Genomic DNA, 25,718 nt, shown 5'->3' on the forward strand with positions numbered 1-25,718 from the left:
AGCTTCACATTTATTCTATAGACAGTCTTCACACTGTTGGGAAGCTTGCCATCAATATGGTGAAGGGTCATGGCAATGAAGATGCAGAACATTGATGGGACGATGACGAAGCCTGGCTTGACTCCTGTTTTGGCCTCAAAGGAGTCACTTTGGGATCCGCTGTTGATCAATACAGTGGTAGTCACGTTGTCTATGAATTTTTGGGGGCAGCCGATCTTTGAGAGGATGGTCTGCAGGGTGCTATGACTGACGTAGTCAAATGCTGTGGACAGGTCGATGAAACTCATATATAAGGCTTGGTTGTGTTTATGACATTTTTCTTGCAGTTGCTGGGCAGCAAAGATCATGTCCGTTGTTCCTCAGTTGGAAGCCACCCTTGGATTCTGACAGAATTTCTTCTGAGAGTGGCAGGAGTTGGTTTGTGAGGATTCAAGCTACGATATTCCCTGCTGTTGCCAGGAGGGATATGCTACAATAGTTTCCACAGTCTGACATGTCACACTCCTTGAAAAGACTGATGATCATGTGCTTCCTATTCCAGATCTTGAGAATCAGGAGATGGAGCTGTTTGTAGAGCTCTGGCCTGACTTCGGTGGGACTTCAATCTAGTCTGGTTGCCTTGTTGCACTTCATTGCTTTGATAGTAGCTTGGACCTCACTCAGGATAGGAAGTGTTGCAAGATCATCTCTAAGGGAGTTGGTTAAGGGATTGTTGGACCACTGTGGAGGAGCAGTTCAGGAGCTCTTCATAGTTCTCCCTTCAGCAAGAAGCAATGGCGTCATTGTCTTTCAAGAGTTGGGTACCATCCTTTGATTTCAGGGGACTGATTCCATGGTTTCCCAGTCCATAAACAGTTTTGGTAGCATTGAAGAATCTTGTGTCGCTGATGTCTGTCTGTGAGATGCTGGAGTGCTTGCACCTTCTCACTCCACCATTGGCTTTTCAGAGTTCATGTTTTACATTGCACTTCTGCCTTCGCCTTGGGATGTGCTTCTCTCTTCATCGTGCAATTGATGTCGCTTTGACAGACCCTAAAAGGCTTTTGTGTTTGCCTCAATCAAGCCTTCAAGTTCCACATTGTTCTCATCAGACAAGTCTTGATGCTTCCTGGTCTGGTAGCTAATGGTTTCCCTATAAGCTCCAGTGATGGCGTTTTTCAGTTGACACCAGTGTTCTTCCATATCTTCAAGGTGTACTATTGGCAGCTTCCTTTGGAGCAGTATCTGGAAGTCATTTGTCTGATGGGGGTCCTTCAACCATTGTGCATTGATCTTTCATCAGATTTCTTTCCTCTGACTTCTCTGTTTGGTGACAATCCTCATCGCCATTGTGGATCTAATAAGACAGTTATCAGTCCAGCAGTCATCAGTACTAGTCATTGCATGTGTGAGAAGGACATCAAGCTGATCCCGAACACTGATGGTGATGTAGTCTATGAGGTGCCAGTGCTTCAATCAAGGATGTTGCCATGAGGGTCTTAAATTTGGTTTTCTGGTGGAACATGGTGTTCGTGATGACTAGTTCATGTTCCACGATTTTGAAAGGAGGAGCACTCCATTGGACGACTCCTTCTTTCCTAGAGATCTGCGTCTCTTCCAATCCTGGCTTTGAAATCCCCTAAGAGAATAGTCTTTTCTTCTTTGGGTATGACTTTCAGGACTGTGTCCAGTTGGGTGTAGAATTTCTCCTTCACATCATCTTTGGCATCTAGAGTTGGTGCATAAGCACTGATGACAGTTGCCTGTTGGTTTCTGGCAAGCTTCAAGTGGATAGTCATGAGATGCTCATTGATGCCAACGTAGACTTCAGACAGGATCTTTGTCAATTCATTCTTGATGGCAAATCCTACTTCATGAATTTGTTTTTCTTCCTGTGGGATTCCTTTCCAGAAAAATGCATACCCTCTGCCTTCTTGTCTTAGCTATGCTTCTTCTGGTCTGTGTGTTTCTGCCAGGGCAGCCATATTGATATTGAATCGTCACAGCTTGTGGGCGATAGTGTCTTTTGGGTTGCTTACAGTCTGGGTTGTCCATTAGAGTCCAAACAGTCCATGTTTCAAACTTTACTGTTCATTTTTGATCACATGGAGGTGAACCCACTGAACGCGGTTATCCAGTCAGGGGGATTGTGGTGGACTATGTTTAGGGAACCTTTTCTAGCCCCTTCCCCGTGTGGGGTGAGCAAAGTGGATCCCAAAGAGGGCCGCTCAGTTGTTGATGCAGCAATTGGATGGTTCTGCCACCTCAGTCCTCAAAACATATGTCCACCGCCTACATGCTGGTTCATGGCTAAAAGCTTCTAGATTTCACAATCCTGCTCCTGTTGCTATGGGGCTTAAGTTTAGGGAGTAGTACACAGAGGAAGATGCCTGTGTGTGACTTCTTTTAACACAGGGGAACTACTGCATTGCAGCCACCACACGGTTCTTGACAGGTAGAAAACTCAGGTTCAGTGGTGTGGAATCCACAACTTGGAGTCTCCTGTCTGCTGCAGCCTTCATCTCCCTTCACAGGTGTGGCAGCATTACCTTTGCTATCCTCCACTTGTTCTGCCATTGAGGACTTTTAAGATGGTTCTTTGTCAGGACTGTCCCCATTGATCTTGCTGCCATGGGTGACCCTGCTGGGAGCACCGGACACCCTGTCGCATTGCTCTCAGGTTCACTGGAGCACAGAAACCCACTCAGCAAGTCAAAGTGATGATCCAGAGATCAGGGAATAGTATAAGGTATAATAGTAGAAGGTTTTACTCTGATACACTTGTTAGTGAATACTTCCTATTAAAATGAGTTAATCAGGAGTGTGCTTTCTAAATAAAATGTGTTTCTTGACTTTAGCAGAATAGATAAGGAACAGGAGATATTTCATATTCATGGAGATTGGTGAGCTGTCTGCATATGATGTATAACTTTTTCAGCTAAATGTAAGCTTCAGCGTACATTGGCACACTATGTGCTTTTGTGCTGCTCTGAAAAGTTTCACATCATGAATCCATTACTTAATTACAAACAACCATATATTATTATTTTACAGTAGTGCTCAACTTCCCCAAACTTCCCATTATTAGACCCTGTTTTTAGTTGCCTATAACTTTGCCAAACTTTAACCTTTTGGGCCAAGATGTTTTATGCTTGATATTGGCCCGAAGCTGAAGTTTTCCAAAAAGCTTCAGATGAAACACTTCAGCCATTTCCAAAATGAAGTTAGTGCTCATTCTAGTGTCAGTAACTGTTTTGCCTTTGTTAAAAAATTCTGACACGCTCCCCTTTGAAAAGGTGCAGTGTCCCTATTCTTTAGCAGTCACTTGAAATTTGGCAGAGTGGCGATCTTTCTTTTTCCCAGGGATTTGCATTCTCCTATCCCTGTGAAATCCATGCAAATTTGACAATTTTGTAGTCCTTTGAAGAATCTTAATTTGCATGTGCTGTGTGAGGAGCTCTTTGACTTGATAATCAAACAGGAATCACAGAAAAGGTGGAGACATGAATAGGTGGTAAGGATGAGTATAAAATATAAGCATTCAGGGACAAAATTAGAAAGGCTAAGGTGCCAAATATGTTTCACATAGCAAAGGCAATAAAGGGAGTAAAAAGAGGTTCTGTAAATATATTAGTTGTAAGAGGAAGGAAAGTGTATGTCTATTACTTAATGGAGAAGGAAATCAAATAGCAGAAAATGGTAGTAAAGGCTGAGGTATTAAATGCCCATTTTTAGCTTCCATCTTCAGTAGAAAGGTTAATTGTGACCAGTTGCGTCGGACAATTAATGTTAGTAAGGAGGAAGTTTCTTTGACCAAAATAGGGAAAAAGTCAGTTAAAGAATATTTTGATATGATAGATGTATACAAGTCAGCAGGAATAGATGAAATTCACTCGACAGTACTTAAGAAACTAGCTAAAGGAATCTGTGAATCATTAGCAATTGTCTTCAAGAATGCCTTGCAACCATACGTGGTCCCAGAGGACTAGGGAAGGGCAAACACAGAACTATCTTCAAAATAAGACCCAGGACCCAGAAGTTGTTGACTAGTCCACCTAACTTCAATACCTGGAAGATAAAACATTTGATACAGTGCCACATAATACTCTCCTAAGCAGACAAGGGAAATACTGTTTAGATGAAAATACCTTAAAGGGGGTACATAAGAGGCTGAGGTCCCAGTGTATGTATGTGTGCACTGTGATATGCTATTTATTTCATATTTCAAAGTCAGAATAAATCATTGTGATAGTCTGGTCTGACCCCGCTGCATAATGCGGGTCACAGAACATCCCTGAAACAATTCCTAGAGTATGCCTTTTAGAATTGCATGATCACATGCTGTTTGACAGGAAAAATCTTACGACGTTACTATCCCTTTCCATTGGCGTGGGAGACTTGCTAGGAATTCAATGGTGGTGGGAAATTCAGACTAGCTGTCATTCAGACCATTTGCATAATCCAGCTACACGGGCAAGGCATACTTAATATTGAAACAAAAAGAAAGTAAAGTACAGGTCAAACCTCTCTAGTGTGGCACTCTTGGGACCTGACTGGTGCTGAACCAGAGAATTTGCCAAACCACAGGAGGTGAGTATTGTCTAGTATGATTACCAATGTATCCAAGTTGGTTCTGTACATGAAAGCTCAAGACCTAAGGTGCCACAGGGCTGCTTGTTATTTGTGGGTTCTTATAAGACACATAGGGGTAGATTAGAATGAAATAACAGCACAGGACACTAAGAACCAGGACTGGTGTCCGTAAAACAACCTTAATGGGATTGTGGGAAATTTGGCAAGCCCCGTGATAAGTGGACATCCAGCTAACTATAATCATGCTGGACCACAGATATTGCTGGACCTGAGAGGCAGGGTCAGCCTTCAGTGGATGAGGGATATGAAATAAACAGATAAAAAGCTTGTCATTGTAGCTATGGATGGAGCAATATTTGGGAGTTGCAGACTCTCAGAGTCTGGTTGTGGTTCAGAACACAGCTGCTCTCTGGAATCTCGGAAGTAATTAGAATTCTTTGGGTTAAGAGCTGCCTTTTGTTTTTTTGACTTCTAGTGTCTGTTCAAAAATACAGCCATTGTAAATAAATGAGACTGGGTATTACTATTCTATGTAAAATCATTTTTTCTAACATGAATTTTCATCGCTGCAGTCTAAATGTTTCTAGACAGCTCAGAAGTTGTGACAGTAACCTACATTTTGTTGACTACATATATCTTCTGTATGCTTCTTTGTAGGCGCAGACCATGAATTACGTTGGGCAGTTAGCAGGCCAAATGTTTGTTACTGTGAAGGAGCTCTACAAGGGATTAAATCCTGCCACTCTATCTGGATGTATTGATATAATTGTTGTACGTCAGCCAGACGGAAATCTTCAGTGTTCCCCTTTTCATGTGCGTTTTGGGAAAATGGGGGTTCTGCGTTCTAAAGAGAAAGTGGTAAGAAAACCAAAATCTTTTTGCTTTTTTCACACAGTCAGTGTGTGAACTCATTACATATAGTTCCACAGTATGATATAGTGCTGCACAGAAAGCTTTCATTAGATGCTGTTTATCAAGAACCTAAATTGTATTTCCAAGGTTCAGTGAAAATGGTTGATAATATCACTCTTTTAATGCACAGTGTATAGGGAGTTGGTCATAATAACTATAATCAAACTACAGTTAGCAAATGTATTGAATGAAACCACAGATTCCATGTCTACATTTAGGTTTTTACTTCGAGTTTCATAAGACGCAAGAATGGCTCATGTTATTTAACTTGCTAATATTTGTAGGATTGTGTTGTTATATTGATAAGTATTTTAGCTCACGTATATATCAAGATTCCCCTATTTGCACCTAACTTTAAAGTTTTGTTGTAAAATAAATAACTATACATGCTCATGATGAAATATTTTGTGTTTTCCTTATGACATTAAGACCTAGGTTAACATTAGGTTCTGTTTTGCACTAAGGCCTTGTTCACTGGGTTTCTTCTATTAATGACTTAGAAAAAGATGTGAGGCAAGGTGGTAAAATTTGCAGAGGACAAGATTATTTTGGTTATTCAAAGCTAGAGGAGGCTATGAGGGATTTCAGAGGAACCTGACGAAGCTAGTTGAACTGGCAGCCTCGTGCCAAACGAAAGGCCTTGGTGGCAAATGCATGACAATGCACGTTTGGCAGAATAGTTTGTACTACTTGCACACACTTTAGGTTCTAAATTAACTGTACTCACTCAGGAAACAGACCCGAGTGTCACTGCAGAGATCTGAGTGAAACTGTTGCTCAGTACTCTTCTGAGTCAAAAAGGGTGGAAAAAACCCCTTTGTGTTTAATATATATAGACAGAGTATATTGGATAATGCTATTATATAAATCAGTCGAATGCCCTGGGCTGATATACTGTGTACGGTTATGGTCACCCTAATCTCAAAAATGATATAAATAGAATGGGTAACTGAAATGTGTAGAGGTGCAGAAATACTTCTGGCATGGAGGAGAGGTTGAAAAGATTGGAGCTATTTAGAAGGGGGATATTACAGGGATTACACCACAATAAATGTTATGAAGATGGCAAATCAGATTTTCCTGTTTCTCCTTTACCATGCTGCCAGGACAGGGGGCACTTTATGAACTTGAAAGGCAATACATTTACACAGTGGTGCTGACAGCTGCTCCAGGCCCTGGGGCAAGGTGGGAGGGAGGCCTGGCTTCTTGCGGTGGGAGGAGTGGGGCCAAGAACAGAAGAGGTGTGGTGAAGAGCTGAAGGTGGAGCGTCAAGGGCAGTCAGCCCTCAGCGCTGCCTGGATTGAAGTGCTGTTCCCCACCCCCGACAGCCACACACAGCCAAAGCAGTGCTAGTTTATCAATTAAAAGGGTCTGGGAGCTCCAAAATAGCAGTGGCAGCAGCTGGAGCTCTGGGTCCCTCTCAAACACTGGGCCCTGGGGAAGCTGTCTCCTTTTCTCCCCCATCAATGGGCCTGCATTTACATCTGGTAAAAAGAAATAAAATTTTCATTCAGTGTGTAATTTGTCTGTGGACTTTATCGATGACAAGGTAGCACTGGGGTCAAGAGTTTGAAAAATTTTCCTGGCTAATACAACATTCACAGTTACATTAGATAAAACACAGGAGTTTTTTATATGGGATAAAAACCTTCATGATTCAGGGCACAAGCCATGCATTAACTGTCAAGGATTAGCAACATACTGCCCACTGGGCAGCTTTCCCTATAATTATTACAGATTTCTTGCACCTTCCTCTGAAACACGCGACTAATGTCAGGGTCAAGTTCGAGTACGAGCTGAATCTGTATGGAAGTTCCTCTGCTCTTAAAATCATATTATTTTTATTGTATTTTTCTGCTAAGGTTGACATAGAAATTAACGGAGAAGCTGTAGATTTGCACATGAAACTAGGAGACAATGGAGAAGCATTTTTTGTACAGGAAATGGACAATGAACAGGTAATACCCAAAAGTTTTCATTTGTCAAAATTCTGGTGCTTACTCTGTGGTAGCAATTTTGTGTTCAGGGCTTTTGTTCAAGAATTTACCCCTGTGCTAATAACTCTGTTGTTCTGATAGTTGCTGTGCATTTTTTCTTAGAGCAGTTTCATACTACAGGTTGAACCTCTCTTGTCTGGCACCGTTGGGAACTGACTGGTGCCAGACGAGAGAATTTGACGGACAACAGGAGGTTAGTATTGTCTAGCATCATTACCTACACTTCCACTGTTTTACTGGGCTTTTAGAAGATATTTAGGGGTAAATTACATCTAATTAACAGTACAGAACACTGAGAGCCAGGACTGGTCATTGTAAACAAACTTCATGGGACTGTTGGAAACTTGGCCATATACATGATAAAGTGGTTGTCTGACTGCCTAAAACGATGCAGGATTACAGATGTTGCCGGATGAGAGTTCTGGATTAGAGGTGTTCAACGTGTAGATTAAATTAACGTTTCAGGTTTGAACTTTGACAGCTTGGCAAAGGCCAATGTCAAATTTTATAAGTGAGGCCTAAATGTATGTTTGTGTGCATGTGTGCCCAGGAACAAAAATATGCATACTTTAGCACACTCCAAATATGATTTACATACAGCTAAGCCTCTGTTTACACAAATCTCTGATTTATGTGTGCACATTGAGCAATGTGCTTATGCAAAAGTGCACATTTTTTTTAAACAAGCATTTGTACTCATTAAAGGTATGATTCTGCATCTGTTATTCACACTGAATACTACTTAAACTAGAACTCCTGTTGTAAGTCTGTGAGATTAACTGGTATATAGATTAAATGAGGGTCATGCTAATTCTGAGGACACTTCCCACAAGGTAGAAAAGGGGAAACCCTTTAAGGTATCTGCTCTAGGAGTATGCAACAATTCTCCAGGATGAAACAAATTTTAAAAGCCTGACGTACCAGTTCATGCTCATTAACCGTAGAATCATAGGGCTGGAAGGGACCCCAGGAGGTCATCCAGTCCAGCCCCCTGCAGCAGGACCAACTCCCATTAAGTCATCCAGCCAGGACCTTGTCAAGCCAGGACTTAAAAACCTCAAGGGATGGAGAATCTGCCACCTTTTTAGGCAATGCATTCCAATGCTTCACTACCCTCCTGGTGAAGTAGTTTTTCCTAATATCTAACCTATACCTCTCCCTCTTCAACTTCAGACCATTACTCCTTGTTCTGCCATCTGACACCACTGAGAACAGTTTTTCACCCTCCTCGTTAGAGCTCCCCTTCAGGAAGTTGAAGGCTGCTATTAAATCACCCCTAAGTCTTCTCTTCTGTAAACTAAACAAGCCCAAATCCCTCAGCCTATCCTCAAAGGTCTTGTGCTCCAGCCCCTTAATCATTTTTGTTGCCCTAAGAGTTACAGCCATGAACTACCTTTGTCCCTACATCTTTTAAATTTTCAGATCAACAAGATTGCTAAGAAACTTTCCCTGTGTGTTGCAGATGGAGTATGTGCATTATTTATTGCATACCATCAACACATAAACCAAATCTTTGTGTAAATTGTGGTCTCCATGAAATCTTGGCATTGTATGATGTCACTGTTGCAGCGATTGCTAACCACCTTCTAAAAGTGATATGATCTGCACAGAGATCATGGAGGCATGACCATGCCAGAAGTTATGAATTATCATTTAAGAATTAATGTATCTATTGCTTAGTAAGCACTGAATTCTGCCCTGGTGTGTGCAAAGGGCTTGTGGAGAATCGTAGGATTGGAAGACTTCTGAGGGGGGTCACTGAGTCCAACCGCATGCTAAATGCAGGACCAGTCCCAACTAAATCATCCCAGATAGGCCTTTGGACTTAAAAACCCTCAGGGATGGAGATTTCATCACCTCCCTAAACAACCCATCCCAGTACTTCACCACTTGCCTAGTGAACTACTATCCAGTGTTGACCTCTCCCCTGTAGCTGGAGGCCCCTTTCAGCTAGAGTGTAAAAAATCACCTGATTTATGTTTTAAGTTGCCTTGTGTGAAAAGCAAAAGACACAGTTGTGTTACAATACAGAGCCCCAACTGAGCATGGAAATGACTGTGCCTTCCAGGTGGCAGCTCATGGTCTGCTGTGCATCTGGGAGGTTCTAGGAGCCTTTTGTTGGGTCGATTGTAGCCCTGCATGGAGACTACAGCTTGTGAGGGTGCATGGCAGAAGCAGTCTCTGTGTTCAGGGAGTGTAGAGATAGTAATCTTGCCTCAGGGTGGGATGGTGTGGTGGAGGCTTCTCAACCCTCTTGTGCCAGTCCTGGGGCCTGGCACAGTCTAACTCACTGTATACTGTTCTTATGTGCCAACATCTGAGAGCAGTCTGAGCTACAAGCACAATGTACAGATCTAGAGAAGATCTGGGGAGGTTTGGAGCTAGGATTCTGGTTCAGGCCCATTAAAAAGGCAGAGGCTGATTCATTAAAATAGAACAGATTTACCCAGAAATTCCAAGAGGGTTGGACCCAGGTTTTGGGTTCTGGCCTATAACTAGCATCAACTGGATAGAGATTAGAGCCATTCATGGGCCCGTATTTTGCTAAACAGAAGAATCCCTTAGGCAAATCCTTCCGTTGCTTTCACTAGGAGCTGCCACCCTGAAACTGTGGGGAAGGGACAGTCTGGGCATAAGGTGTTTTGATAGCTGGGGTAATAAAGACCATTCAGCACAGATCCTAGATTTTGTTTTTGACTGTGTGGGAATAATATGTTCCCTGGTTTTGATTTCTTTGTCATCAGGAGACAGTTCCTTCCCACCTTGCAACATCCCCCATTCTAACAGAGGGTGCTGCTCTGATGGAGTCACAGCTGAAGAGGAACTTGATAGACAGGGGATCCTCACAGGTATCAATCCCCAGTCTGGCTTCCCAGTCTGCTGTAGAAAGTTCCTCGATTTGTGGCTCAGTGAAGAAAAGAAGGAAGAGAAGGAGAAAATCTACTCATAAACTTGACAGTTTAAAAAGAGAAGACAATGGAGACACATCAGAGGATGAAGAAATGTTTCCTATGCAAATTAGCTCTGAGGAAGAGAATGAGCCTGTGGACAATGTGAGGTACCATAATTTATAATGCAGTAACTAACTATCTAGGGCTAACACAAGAACTAGTGTCACCAAATGAATTTAACAGGTAGCAGGTTTAGAACAAACAAAAGGAAGTATATCTTCACACAACTCACAGTCAACCTGTGGAACCCCTTGCCAGAGGATGTTGTGAGGATCAGGACTTCAACAGGGTTCAAAGAGAGCTTGATAAATTCATGGAGGATAGATCGATCAGTGGCTATTAGACAGGCTGGATAGGAATGGTGTCCCTAGCCTCTGTTTTTGAGAAGCTGGGAATGGGTGACAGGAGGTGTTAATGAATACCTATTCTTTTCATTCCTCTGGGACACCTGGCATTGGACACTGTCAGAAGACAGGTTACTTGGCTAGATGGACCTTTGGTCTGACCCAGTATGGCTATTCTTATGTTATGTGTTTAGATCTAATGCCACATAGAAAAGAATAAATGTTTCTTTTATGTCTTGCACAGAGAGGATTCAGGGCTTTTTGGATGTGTATAAAGATTTCCTTCTGAATTAATAACCGACCGTCAAAGTTAGTTATGAAATCCTAAAGACTACTGATCTGAAACTAGCATGGAGAAAAGCCCTTTTTATTTTGTCTGCTACTTCCTGGTGATATATAAGTACAGGAGTCAAATCGATACCAGGGACCAGAACCTCCACTAGTATAAAGTGGCATTCTTCCATTGCTTCAGTGCATCTATATTAATTTACACCACTAGGAAATTTGGCCTATATATCATATCCACATTGTAAATAAAACATGATGATGATTAATCCAGAATCTCAGATCCACCTATTATCTCAGATCCACTAATCGCTCAAGTTATTACTTTGTATAACCCACAGATCCTGGACATACAAACATGGAAAGTCAGTCCCTCTGTAGATTCCCTTTGTTCAGCTGTGGTATTGGCTCTCCCTTGTTTTCCTCTCCATACCTGTGTTTCAGAGCAACACTGGCTCATGGGTGCATATCTGAACTGAAACTGAGCAGAATGGGAGGGACTGTTTACGATGTGCAGTGACTTCTGCTTTAGATTTATCCCCTCTTACTGCATATACTCCCCCTCCACCATCCATCCACTCCTCACCAGAGAAGCCCTATCTCCACATTCTGCCTAATGATGGGATGTTGAGAATTCGGAAGATGAAAGAAGCAGGTAGCAGAGTTGCTGGTTCCCCCGTCCCTGGGCCCTCATCCACTTCTTCAGGTTTCAACTTCCCTTCAATAGCACACATGGCTGCAGAGAATCTGGCCAGAGGATGAATTGTAATCTAGGAAATTAACAGCAAAGGGACCAGGAGAATCGTGCCCTGACGTATAGCAATAATCTGATGACTTCTGTGGAACTGTAGGTTTTGAGTCAGAGTATAGTTTTGTCCCAGCATTTGATATCTGCGTAGCTTCTTGCTGTAACATGGCTGTGCTTTTTTTTGTCTGTTAACAGGGGGATATAAGGAAATTTAATATCCAAGCCTTATTTTAACTTCCAGTTTGTTTTTTTTTGTGCTCAGGATATCTGTTACAGATGAGTTTAGCAAAGAAGTGTCTGAGATAAATTCTTCTGCAGTCAGTATGCTTGCACAGTCTGCACCGTACCCTCATTCAGATGGCGAGTGGTCACCCCTTCAGAGGTACAGTATATAGAAGTAGACTATAAAGGGCTTTTTTGTAAACAATCTCCCATTCCTCACTTAGCCCTACTTGCTGCCTCCTCAAGTCTTGTGTCAGGCATTATCACAATTGTACTACTAAATGAATACCTTCTACGGTTGAGTGTGCACTATAGTTGTAGCCATGATGGTCCCAGGATATTAGAGAGAGAAAGCAGTGTTGAGGAAATATCTTTTATTGAACCAATCTCTTTTAGTGAGATAGGTAACTAAGCTTTTGTTCTGGTCTGGGAAGGGTCCTCCTAATGTCACACTTGTATTTTGATGTGATGCTAAGAGTACCTTTCCCAGACCTGAATAAAAGCTTTCAAGCCACATAGAGCTCATCTCTCTAACAAACAGAAGATGATCCAATAAAAATATCCACTCATCTACTTTGTCTCGCCCTACATTTGAGTTCAGACAGTATTTAACAGCATTAGGTCATTTCTAATCTCACTTCCAGATTTCAAATATGGACCATGCTGTGTTTGAACCTTGAAATATGTGTTGCCCAGTGGTGATCTTTGAATTTGGCAATCATGCTTCACTAAACGAAAAACTCATTTGTCCAGAAACAGTGACCCAATCCTGCAGCACTTACTCACTTAATGTCAATGGCTTTGTATAAATACCATATAGAGGGCTGAATGTTCAGTGGAAGTTGAATCCATGCTACGTAGAAACTGTAGGAAGAGTTTAACAAACTTAATTGTGAGTCTATTTTATTTTTTACTTACGTGTAAAACACAAGGTTCTTTATTATATATAATGAATATTCCATGTTCTAGCCACCTTTGTAACTAAAGAAATATTTTTAAATAGACAAAAAAACATTTTCTTGGATCATAATCGCATATATACACAATATATTATATACATGTATTCCTTAAGTATTGTTTTTCATACTATTTGGCTACATCCACGCTAGAAACATCTGTCTACAGAAGTTACGTTCGGAAGAGATGCTCCGACAAAACTTCTGTTGACAGATCACGTGCACATGTTAAAGTGGATCGATCTTTTGATCTGCTCTGTCAACAAGAGGGCCCACTGAAGTGTCTCCACAGCTCTTTTTGTCAACAGTTTCTGTCAACAAAATGCATTTTGTATGTACATGCTCTATGAGTTATGTCTATAAAACTCTAGTTTTGTCCACAAAACTCTCTAGTGTAGACATAGCCACAGTGTCAGCATGTATACGTTAGAATCAGTGTGTGTCAATTTGGACAGCATTTCGTCTTCTTGAAGAACAGCCTCAAAGCAGTTCAGTTAAGGTCAGTTGAGGCCTCTTTCTGCACATTACAGTTAGGTTCCAGTGAAGTCCATTTCTGTAGAGTGTCCTGGTGGCTGGTTTGAAGTGTGTGCTATGGGTTGAACCTCCCTAGTCCAGCACCCTTGGGACCTGATTGGTGCCAAATGAGAGAATTTGTGAAACCATGATAGGTCAATATTGTCTAGCAGCATTACCAACACTTCCACAGTTTACTGGACTTTTAGAAGATATTTAGGAGTAAATTACGGTTAAATAACAGCACAAAACACTGAGAGCCAGGACTGGTGGCTGTAAACAAATTTTATGGGACCATCTGACAAAGCGTGTCTTTGCCCATGAAAGCTTATGCTCCGAAATATCTGTTAGTCTGTAAGGTGCCACAGGACTTCTTGTTGTTATTGGACCGTAGGAAACTTGGCCACATCTGTGGTAAGTGGTCATCCTGCTAACTAAAATCATGCCACATTACAGATGTTGCTGGATGAGAGGCTGCCGGACTAGGGAGGTTCAGCCTGTTATCTTTGTTCTTCTTTATTGCAATGCTTAGATTTTGAATACTTGAGATATAAAGTCCTGTTTTCAAATGGCCTTTGAGTGCCTGACAGGCCGGTGGTAATTTAATTAGCACCTATTTTGAATAATGACACACAGTTTTTTCTCTTTCAATATATCATGTTATCTAGTAAGCCTATAAATGGCACAGGGCTCACTGTTCCAGCAGATGGAGGCCTATCTAGTTCTTGTCCTCATCAGTCTTCTTACTTCCCTGATACAGACAGGTAGGGGAGTCATTCTCCTCCTTTTGGGATGTGTGATTAATCCGTGAATGCATTAACTGTACGTGAACTTTGCTGAGCTTACAAAACTACTTATTACTAACTTAGATGCTTTGGAGGAAAATGCAACATTGCAGAATTTCCTTCACTTACCTCCTACGTGGGCTTTGAATGTAGGTGAGTTGTGCGGACAAATCCTGCATTGCGTTATGTTGGGTAAAATAGCAACAGTATAATCAGAAAAAGGATTTGAAAAATGGGTAGGGAAGAGACTAGGAAAACATCCAAGGACAATGCTCCAATCTTTGGCTGAGATTAATTGATGTAGTTCTGTTGAAGTTAATACAGAAAGTCCCTTAAAGAAATGTCTGTAGTTTAATTTTATTTTAAAAAAATCATTTCCATTTCATGGACAACAGGGAGCCTGCTTGCAGAGTTTGCTTTCCTTTTATGGCACCACAGTATTTTTAATGAAAAATCTGAAACTCTTCATATGATGGTGCTTATTCAGACAAGAGTGGGGGAGAAAGTCAGGCTCATGGGGGCAGGAGTCAGGTGGAAGAAATGAAGCCTTTTTCTCTTGTTGCCCCATCTTCATTCTTTGGGTCAGAGAGGGAAGCTTTTTCTGTGCCTCAGAATGTGAGGGAGAAAGTATACAGAGGCAGGATGGTCCAGTGCTTAGGGCAATATCATAGGACTTGGGAGGCCTAAATTGAAGTCCCTACTGTGTCACTTCTTCTTATGTAACTACAGGCAAGTCACTTGGCTGCTCTGCACCAACGTTCACCATAACAACATCTTCTCATCTTATAAAGATGCTGGGGCCAAGTATCTGAGCACCTATCAATCTTCAATGCATTAATCATCCTACCACAGCTATAAGTATAAATGATAGCTGTCATCTGCTTTTTCTCCCAGCTCATCCTGTTCAAGGTTAGGAGACTGTACCCATGACTCCTTCCTCTGACTCCCGGCCCTCTTTGTTGCTAGATCAGGTCTCTCTCTTTTTGAGCAGGAAGCACTGCTTAGATCTATCTACTTTGTTTGCCTGGTTCTGTAGAACTGCCAGACATGCTGGCTGTGTCTACACTTGGCCAAAATTTCGAAAGGGCCATGCTAATGGCCAAATCGGAGAATATTCGGTGCCTCATTAGCATGCTGCCGACTGCAGCACTTCAGAAGTTCCGCATATCAATCACGTGTGGCTTGTCTACACAGGGCCCTTTTCAACAGTATCAGCTGATAGGAATAAGGGGATTTTGATGTTTGTGGGGTCCTTTCAAAAAGGGCCCCGTGTAGACAAGCCATACGCAATGAAACACGACACTTTCAAAGTGCCCCGGCCTGCAGCATGCTAATATTCATTTCAGCACCTCATTAGTATTCTCCGATTTGGCCGTTAGCATGGCCCTTTCTAGATTTTGGCCAAGTGTAGGCACAGCCGCTGAGTTCTTTAATTTTGTATTGGAAGTAAAAAATAAAGAGCAGCTACAGCTGCCATTAGTTCACGGAACGCAAGGTATCCTGACTCAAATATATAGCTTTTAAGGGCTATGATATGTGAATTATATCAAATGACTCTGGTGACTAAAATAAGGTTTCCATTCCTTCTTGTATAACATCAACAGAATGCTGGGTATGGTTCAGTCAGTTTAATTTGTAATAACTAATCAAAGACAATGGAATCTCACAAGTCTCACCAAGGGCTCAGTTGGAAGACACTAGGGTAACATGGCCTAATTCTGAAACCCAAGCCAGGGAGCAAGACATCTTTAAATCCACATTGGATGTATATTTAAACTGTATGCTGTAGCTGTCAGAAGTAACAGGCTTGATGCAGGGATTTGGGGTGAAATTTGATGGGCTTGTGCTGTGCAGGCAGTTAGATTAGAAGGGGAGAGTTGTCCCTTCTGGCCTTAGAGTCTATGGATGTGTCTACACTGAAACAAAAATGCAAAATTCAGCGCCTCATTAGCATGCCGCCAGCCGTGGCTCTACGGACTTGCTGCGTTTTGCTGCCACGTGGCTCGTCCAGGCAGAGGTCTTTTTCAAAAGGACCCCACCAACTCTGAAATCCCCTTATTTCTATCTGCTGAATACCAATGAGGCACTGAAGTGAATATTCAGTGCCTCATTAGCATGCTGCTGGCTGTGGCACTTCGAAAGTGCCACATATTGATTGCGTGTGGCTTGTCTACACGGGGCCCTTGTAGACAAGGTATCAGTATTCTGCCTATAGGAATAAGGGGATTTCAAAGTTGGCGGGGTCCTTTTGAAAAAGACCTCTGCCTGGACGAGCCGCGTGGCAGCGAAACGCAGCAATTTCGAAGAGCTGTGGCCGGCGGTATGCTAGTGAGGCACTGAATATGCATTTCAGCACCTCATTAGTAATCTTTGAAACTGCCATTTGCATGGCCATTTCAAAGTTTTGTTTCAGTGTAGACGTAGCCCATGTACCACAATTCATTAGTGGCTGACTTGACCATTGTAGCATTAACAACTGATTTTTTTTGTCTTAAAGAAAAATGACTGGTGATGTCACAAACTGGTAGTTTGCTAATTATATTATTAAATATGTGTGTCTTCTTGTGGTCTGACAGTGGACAGTTGATTGTTCAGTTTTCCACCACAGAAGATCAAATTATGTTCACTCCAAGGAAATTATGTTTAAAACTGGATTCATACAATGGTTTCACTGCTTGGTTAGAAAAATGTGGTCTGATGAATTAACTGAACCTCGACTTTTGCATGGTATGCCCTCCCTGAACTGGGCTGTATCCTAACCTCCTTCAAATTTCTCCTCAGAACCCCCATGTCCATCAAAACCCACCAGTAAGTAATAGATGCACAGGGATCCAGACAGGGATAGATATTCTGAAAAAAATAGTTAACCATCCTTCTTTGATTTGCTGCTGAGCTCTGTAGTTTTTTCAGCCCTTTGGGTCAGTGACTGGCATATTGTGTCTGTTTGTAATGTAGATAATACACAGAATGAATGCTGCAACTTGGCCTATGCTTTGCTTTTACTTTTTTAATCAAAGTGCCCTTTGTTTTATTTCCCAGTCCTTCAGGTTCACGCCCTCCCACTCCAAAGAGTGATTCAGAATTAGTCAGTAAACCATTGGACAGGGGAATGCAGAAGAATAATCCACAAATGCACTGGGCCTGGGGAGAACTACCTCAAGCTGCAAAGGTATCTGACTTCACTCCTGTTTTATTCCTCTTCATATTTACTGTGCTTTGTTAATAGGACACGGGAACATGCATAACTGATGTATGTGTTTTTTGATTTTGAGGTTTAATTTCATAGAGGCAAATCAAAGTCAGGATTAGGAGCTGAATTATGTTGAGTTTTTGAAACATGGACAAGAAATTAGTAATTAGTGAGCTAATAACTAATGAGAGAAGCATGAGCCAGTAAGTGTATGGATCACAACTATTTATTCTATGTGAAGCAGGGGGTCTCAAAATGCTGCCCGTGGGCCATTTATGGCCTGAGAGTTCCCCACTGCAGCCTGCAAAATATTTTGAGAAAATGAGTTAACCAGATGTGCTTAGCTGCTGGCCCAGGAGGAGGGCGTTGTGCACCATGCAGGGATCCCCAGCAGCATCCACGCCCCTAACACCCACATAGTCCAGGCCATAGTGGATGCCAGTCAGCTTGGGAAGCTGCACTGGGTAGGGAGTCACCCAAGCTGACATGCTTCTGCAGCCAGCAGAAAAAGGCTTGTGGGTTTCATTTTCATTTATCCCAGTTTGGTGCAGAGGATCCCATTGTAAGGACATAGAAGTTAGCTGTGGGCCAAAGGAGGGAGAAGGAAAACAGGATCCCAGTGCAAGGATACAAATGTTAGCAGGGTGAGGGTGCAGGTGGGATCCCAGTGTGAGGGCATTGATGGTAGAGTGGGGAAAAGGCATCCCAGCACGAGGCCATAGGGATGTCAGGGTACAGACTCAGTTCTCATGGCTTTGTAGGATCCTGGTCTCTATCTGGGCTCCAGGGCACAGAGGGTGGTGCTGTCAACTTGCATGTACTGTGTTGTCAACCCTAAGAGTTTAAAACTCCATGGGATCTTTTTATTTGACATCTGGCGTTGGAGGTCTTTGGCCAAATTTGGGGCACATTTTCCAGCTTTTCTCCACAAGCCATTAGACCTAAAATCTTCCTTTTAAAAAAGAAAAAAGAAGGCTGGGATTCTCTTCTAGTACCATACACCAACAAACAAACAAGTTACTAAATCAGAGTTATCACAGTTGATAGCAGTGCATGAGGCATTAGCTACGTCTACACTAGCACATTATGTCGAAGTAGCCTATTTTGAAGTAAGAACATCGAAATAGGCTACTTCGATGAATATCGTCTACACGTCCTCCAAGACTGGCAACATCGACGTTCAACGTCGAAGTAGCGACAGGGAACGTTGAAAAGAGCCGCCCTGGAAGGAAATGCAGAGCGTCTACACACACAAACACCTTCTTTTGAAATAAGGGGCCAGGACAGACCGTGAACCGGGTCACAGAGCACACTAGCCCTTCCGGGGTGGCTGCAAGCCGCTCCTTTAAAGGGCCCCTCCCAGACACACCCGGCCTGCACAGCACGAGGTCTGCAGAGCAGTAGCCACTCTCTCGCAGACCAAGTCACAGCAGATATGGACACGCAGCAGCAGCAGCAGCAGCAGGAAGCGGAGGTCCTCCAGGTAGTCATCTAGGGGGCAAGCGCCCTGCTAGGTGCTGCCCGGGAGGCCGCCCAGTGGCTCCTGCCAGAGGAGCCCACCGCGGAGGCAGATGGGGACGCCCCTGACCACTGGGCTCCCCTCTTCCTCCCTCACCGGCTGCTCCACTGCCTCTGGAGCTACCCCACCAGCTCCAAGTGGTGGGAGCAGCTCATCATGCGGGAGTGGGACGACGATATGTGGCTCTGGAACTTCCGCATGCGCCTGCAGACCTTTCTCGAGCTCTGCTAGTGGCTCACCCCAGCACTGAGGCACCATGACACCCGGATGCAGCACGCCCTCCCCGTCGAGAGGAGCGTTGCAATAGCTGTCTGGAAGCTGGCCACTCCAGAGAGCTATCGCTCCGTGGGACGCCAGTGTGGAGTGGGAAAGGCCACGGTCAGGGTCGTCGTCATGGAGGTAAGGAGGCCCGGGCACGCGCCCACTGGGGGGTGGGGGGGCCGGCTGTGGGCTTGGGGAGGGAGGGACGGAGGGAGGGGCCGGGTGGGGGGCTGGAAAGGGAGGGGTACTGGGGAGGGATGGGCTGGGCAAGTGGGGTACCCGGGGAGGTGCCTGGGGGAAGGGCCCTGGGGCACCCTGCACAGTCTCATGGGCACCTGTGTTCCCTCCCCACAGGTGGTCCGTGCGCTTAACGCCATGTTGCTCCAGAGAGTCGTCTGACTTGGGGACCTGGACGCAGCTGTCGCCGGATTCGCCTCCATGGGGTTCCCCAACTGCTTCGGGGCCCTGGATGGGACCCACATCCCCATCAGCGCCCCGGACCACAGCGGAGGAAGATACATCAACCGCAGGGGCTACCACTCCGTGGCCCTGCAGGCCATGGTGGACAGTCGGGGCTGCTTCCAGGACGTGTATGTGGGCTGGCCCGGCTGCACACATGATGCCCGTGTTTTTAGGAACTTGGGCCTGTGCTGCCGGCTGGAGGTGGGGACCTACATCCCCCAGAGTGAGAACCCTCTGGGGGACACCACCGTGCCCCTCTGCCTCGTGGTGGACGTGGCCTACCCCCTCCAGCCCTGGCTCATGTGCCCATGCTCTGGCCACCTCAACGCCAGCCAGGAGCAGTTCAATGCCTGCCTGAACCACACCTGCCAGGTGGTGGAGAGAACATTTGGCCGTCTGAAGGGCCGCTGGAGGTGCCTCCTTGCCCGACTGGATGTCAGCCTCCAAAACACCCCTGAGGTTGTGGGCGCGTGCTGCACACTCCACAACATTGTTGAGAGCAAGGGGGAGGCTTTTGTCCAGTGGTGGGCGGTCGACGCCGGTACGGGCTTCCCCCTGCCGGCCGCCGCACCCAGCCACCAAGCCCACCATGAGGGGGTACGGGTCCGTGAGGCCCTGTGGGCCCACTTCGATCAGGGAGACCCCGAGCACTTCCCTGGCCTTCCCCAGAAGACCCCCCCCCCCACAGCCCGCAATGCCCGCACACCGCTCCCAACACCCGCATGCCACCCCCCCAGCAAGCACACGTCTCCAGCTTTTTGGAAAATAAAACTTTTTTTTTTTTTAAACTGGATAACTTGTTTGATTAAACAAAGAAACTGCAACTAATCTACAAAAAGGGGGACAACTGTATACAAAAAGGGGGACAACTATATACATGGGCCAACAGCCGAGCCGTCCGCTGGGCTCCCATCAGTCTGGGGTGGGGATAGAGGGGCGCGAGCCCCGGCGGGTACAGCTCGCAACCCCCCTTCCCCGTGTCCGTGGTCCACGGCGTGGCCGGCTGGGGGCTGGGAGGACTGGCAGGTAGGGCCGGGATGCCTCCACTGGCCAGTCTTCAGCCCCAGTGGGCTCTGTGGAGCTTGCCGGTGGTGAGGTGGGTGGGGCAGCAGGCGGTGAGGCAGGTGGGGCCACAGGCGGGGCAGCAGGTGGCGAGGTGGGTGGGGCGGCAGGTGGGGCTTCAGGCAGCGAGGCGGGTGGAGCAGTAGGTGGGGCAGCAGGTGGCGAGGCGGATGGAGAGGCGGGGAGGGTGGCCTGGGGGGCAGCAGGGGGTGGGAGCCGGGCAACGGCCTCCCAGATTGACCCGGCTATGTCCCTGAAAACCCCCATAAAGTCCTCCCACTGGCTGGCTGAGTCCCGGGCCCGGGCATACCCCTGCCACAGCTCCTTCACTTTACTCCGGCCATGATCCGGAGTGCGGGCAGGGTGACCCTGGGCAGCCAGGCCCTCGGCCAGTTGGGTGAACGCTTCTGCATTCCGCCGCTTGCTCCCCATCACGTGGAGCACCTCCTTCTCACCCCAGAGCCCCATCAGGTCTCGGAGCTCGGCCTCCGATCAGGAGGGGCCCCGCGTCCTTTGGCCCCCTGCCTGGCTGCTGGGGGTGCCTGGGTCCCCTCAGGAGGGGAGCCCTGGGGGTGCTTGGGGGGCTGGCTGGAGGCCATGGGTAAAGGCAGCGGGGATCGGGGCCTGTGAGAAACATGCAGGGCTAGCACATACCTGTGCTGCTGCCTGCACACTCTCAGCTTCCTGCCACAGGAAATCCAGGTCGGTGGTGCCTTTAAGGCTGCTGCACGCGGCAACCCTAGAGCCCCGCAGGGGCTGGAGAGAGTGTCTCTCAACCCCTCAGCTGATGGCTGCCATGGAGGACCCCACAATTTTGAAGTAGCGGGACGCGGATCATCTACACACACCCTACTTCGACATTTAATGTTGAAGTAGGATGCTATTCCCATCCTTGGATGGGAATAGTGACTTCGACATCTCGCTGCCTAACGTCGATTTCAACGTCGAAATAGCACCCGGCGTGTGTAGACGCGACGGGTGCTATTTCCATGTTGGGGTGGCTACTTCGAAGTAGCCAGCTAGTGTAGACACACCCATCAAGTCGTGAAGTCAGAATCATAGAATACTAGAACTGGAAGAGCTATCAAGAGGTCATAAAGTCCAGTCCCCTGCCCTGAGGGCAGGACCAAACACCATCTATATCATCCCTGTTAGATATTTATCCAATCTGTTTGTAAATACCTCCAATGATGGAGGTTCTACAACTATCCTAGACAATTCTGGCTTAATTCTAATAATGTGGCTGGGGTTTTTCAGGGGGTGGGGAAAACAATCCGGTTATCAGGAGGCTTGTGATTAAATCAGGAGAGTTGCCATCCAAGATATCTAGTCAGTGTCACAAAATGAATTAATAGTTTCACAGCTTACCCCATGGGTGGGATGGCTCTGCACAGACTTCTGTGGGCCCCAGGGACGTATTGGCAGTGGTATAGAGCTAGCAGCTGGAAGCCATTCTAGCCCTGCTGCTGGGAGCCCCTGGCAGGTTTTATAGTGCTCACGGCTAGCAGGCAGCGCCAGGGGATGCATGGGATGGGGAAACGTGTGGGCCAGCAGGAAGGCTGGGAGATGCACAAGCAGGGAATGCATGGTAACCCTTACCCTGCTGCCCAAAGCCCTTCCAGAGGGTAGGGGGATGGAGGGTGCCTGCTGGCCCTCTAGGAGGATTTGAGGACTGGCATTGTCTCTAAGGTAAACTGAGTTTGAGACCCCTGATATAAACTATTGCAGCTGCATAACAGTGAGTCAGTGCTGAAGTAAATGTGGTGTTTGGCACTCACAGTGTGGCAGTAGATGGGTGCATATCTATATACTGCTCTACCAAGTCAATAAAAAGAGGCTTAGCTCCTGGGCAGGCTAATAGGTGTTGTTCTGAGCATGGCTTCTCAGAGTCACTTTGAGTACCTTTCACTAGGAGCCACCACTTTTATAGAAGTGTTTGTTTGCTAAAGTGCCAGTGTTGTAGACACCTAGAGTGCAGCTCCCTTGGAAAGCAGTAGGAATTCTGCAGACACAGCAGCTGTAGAATTGGGCCTTTCAGAAGCAGTGATTCAGCTAACAGACGTTTTCAGCTGTAGCTGGCTGTCTTCAGAATCAGGTTTCAGTGCGCTTTGAAATGTTAAGTGTAACAGGCGCTACTCTGCTTCCTAGGAGATGCCAGATTTAGCTCTCAAACAGGGCAGTGCAAATGAGCTTTGTGTGACTAGACCGGGCTAAAACAATGAGAAGTCCTATGGCACCTTAGAGGCTAACAGATTTTTTGGAGCATAAACTTTTGTGGGCAAAGACCCACTTCATCTGATGAAGTGGGTCTTTGCCCAAGAAAGCGTATCTGGTGTGGCTATGGTCTGAAGGAGTGGATCTATCCCACGAAAGCTCATCACTTAATAAATTATTTTGTTAGTTTTTAAAGTGCTCCTGGACTGTTTTTTTTTTTTTTGTTCCAAAAATCTGTTAGTCTGTAAGGTGCCACAGGCCTTCTTGTTGTTTTTGCAGATATAGACTAACCTGGCTACACCTCTGGTATTTGAGATCAGGCTAAACTCTGACTGTTTGTGTCTCTCTTTTTCTCAAAGGTTTTCATTATATTGTTGTATTTATTTTTTTCCCTAGTCCACTTCTCTAGTCAAGGCAAAGGAAACCAGCACGGTGAATGTTAACCCTTCTGAAAGCACTCATTTTCGGGTAATTCAAAGCAAATCTCAGTCTCCAGAGCAGATAAGCATCTTGACATCTTTACCTGCCATTGGACAGACAGTTGTTGTGGCTTCAGATAAAAATGACCCCCAGCCAGTACCAGCCGAGATAAATGAACAGGAGATAGAGGCTCTAGGAGGAGCTGCATCACCGTCGGCCAATGAAGAAATCAAACAAGTTGCAGCTTGCTTGCCAACGGCTGTGAGCAAAATAGATTCACCTTCTAGAAAGAAAGGTAAAGTAGTTGTTTGTGCAATTCTGTACATGTGATTTTGCACCTAGAAACCACAGTGATTGGGCACTTTATAGCAAGATGAACTAATCTCTAAGGCTGTGTCTACACTAGCCCAAAACTTCAAGTTTACTAATGAAGCGCTGAAATACATATTCAGCGCCTCATTAGAATGCCGGCAACCATGGCACTTCGAAATTTGCATGGCCATTTCAAAGTTTTGGGCTCGTGTAGAGACAGCCTAAGTCTGGAGCATTTCTGGAGAGACTGACAAGGAGAACAGTGTGTCTTTTAGTGTAAACAACCCATGAACATGTGTATGTGGACTGAGCTTTTTAAAAGAGAGCTGGAATGACAGCAAGAGAAATAATTTTCTCCCTTGGTTACTCTAGTTGGCATATCTGTTTAGAAAAGCCAAGGCTGCAAAACTTGTACTCTTTTTTTTTTTTCCTGGTGCAGAAACTCAGGGGTTGCAGAATTCTGTGGTCCAAGCATGCTGCAGGTTTCCTGTATTGATATGCTCTACAGTTGTGCCGTGCCAATGCTAGCTTATGAAATGCCTCTGCCTGAAAGCTTAGTTGGAACGTGTCCTTTGCTTAAACATGCATACCAAAAAGCAGCGTGATATCATCATACATAAGCAATTTCTGTTGTGTTTAGCGCACATATAATCTTCAACTGGAATATAAATGTGCCCTTTTTATACCTCCCTAATGTCCAAAAATGATGCCAGATGATGATCTGATGAGGGATATAAACTCCGCTTGAGGTTTACGCAGTCACAAATTGTATTTGGATAGATCCAGAGTTCTCAGGCAGACATTATTTCAGACATGTTTCTTGGCCAGTTCCTCAAGGATTCTACACATTTGAAGGTAGGAGTTCTTTGAGGTGTTCCATCTACTTTTCAATCATTTGTGTTGCTTAACTTGCCTTTTTTTGATTACTCTTGAGAAATTCAGGGCATGAGCTGTGTGCTTTGTGTAAAGGATGCAAATGGACAGTCACAGCTCTGAGTAAAACTATCATGATATGACACTTCATACAGTCACTACAAGAGACCAAAGATGGTCCAATGGTCAGGGTACTAACATTGGACTTGGGAGGCCTCTGTTTAAGTCCCTACGCTTTGCTACCAGAGACAAGTCACTTAGTCTTGTGCCTCAGTTTTCCATCTGAAAAATGGGGACAAAAGCACTTCTAACGGCACAGGATGTTGTAGCATGTAAAATGCTGAAACAACATAGTGATGGGACCATAACATCAACTAAGACTTATATATGGCAGCGTCTACACTACAGTGATCTTTTGGAAGATCATCTTTTGAAAGAGCACGTGCACACACAAAAAAGCGGATCAAAAGAACAATCTTCTCTTTCTAAAGAGAGTGTCCACACAGTCCCTGCTCTTTTGAAAGAACGGGTCAGGGATCAAAAAATCTGGCACCATGGAGACCACTCTTCTTTGAACAAAGTGCGCCATGAGCTTCTGTACATGCTTTTTTCTAAAAGAACCTTTTGGAAAAAGGTGCTCTTGCTCATTTGGGAGAGGAAGTGGGCCTCCGAAAGAAGTGCCGTGTTGTTTCAGAAGGAATTTGAAAGAGAGCATTTTGATTTTGTGTGTGCATGCTTCGTGTGCTCTTTTGGAAGATGGCCTGATTTTTTCTGGAAGCACTTGCTGGTGTAGACATCACCATAGAATTTAAGGCCAGAAGGGATCATTGTGATCACCTAGTCTGACTTGCTGCACATTACAGGTCACAAATTCTCACTCACCTGATCTAGTAATAGACGCCTAACCTCTGACTGCGATACTGAAGTCCTCACAGCACGTTGTAAGGACTTCAAGTTACAGAGTATCCACGATTTACTGTAGTTTAAACTAACAAGTGACCTGTACCCCAAAGTGCAGTGAGTCCCTTAGAGTTTCTGTTAGTCTGACCTGGGAGAAAATTCCTTCCCTCCCCTAATATGGTGACCAGTTAAACTCTGAGTACATCAGCAGGATCCACCA

The 25,718-nt window shown here is 45.0% G+C and overlaps 1 protein-coding gene across 5 annotated transcripts in view; it reads left to right on the top strand.

Annotated features, from left to right (window-relative positions):
• The window catches only part of LPIN1 (lipin 1), a 105,406-nt gene that overhangs the window by 53,200 nt on the left and 26,488 nt on the right, over positions 1–25,718 (top strand). For all 5 annotated transcript variants that reach the window (XM_074991277.1, XM_074991278.1, XM_074991279.1 and 2 more), the window contains 7 exons: positions 5,230–5,430; positions 7,347–7,442; positions 10,226–10,539; positions 12,072–12,191; positions 14,169–14,264; positions 17,325–17,454; positions 23,390–23,708. In XM_074991277.1, the coding sequence (XP_074847378.1) occupies positions 5,230–5,430; positions 7,347–7,442; positions 10,226–10,539; positions 12,072–12,191; positions 14,169–14,264; positions 17,325–17,454; positions 23,390–23,708 (1,276 nt within the window). The remainder of the gene's footprint in view (positions 1–5,229; positions 5,431–7,346; positions 7,443–10,225; positions 10,540–12,071; positions 12,192–14,168; positions 14,265–17,324; positions 17,455–23,389; positions 23,709–25,718) is intronic.

This window comes from Carettochelys insculpta, chromosome 3 (genome assembly GCF_033958435.1).
Source record: "Carettochelys insculpta isolate YL-2023 chromosome 3, ASM3395843v1, whole genome shotgun sequence".
Lineage (NCBI taxonomy): Eukaryota > Metazoa > Chordata > Testudines > Carettochelyidae > Carettochelys > Carettochelys insculpta.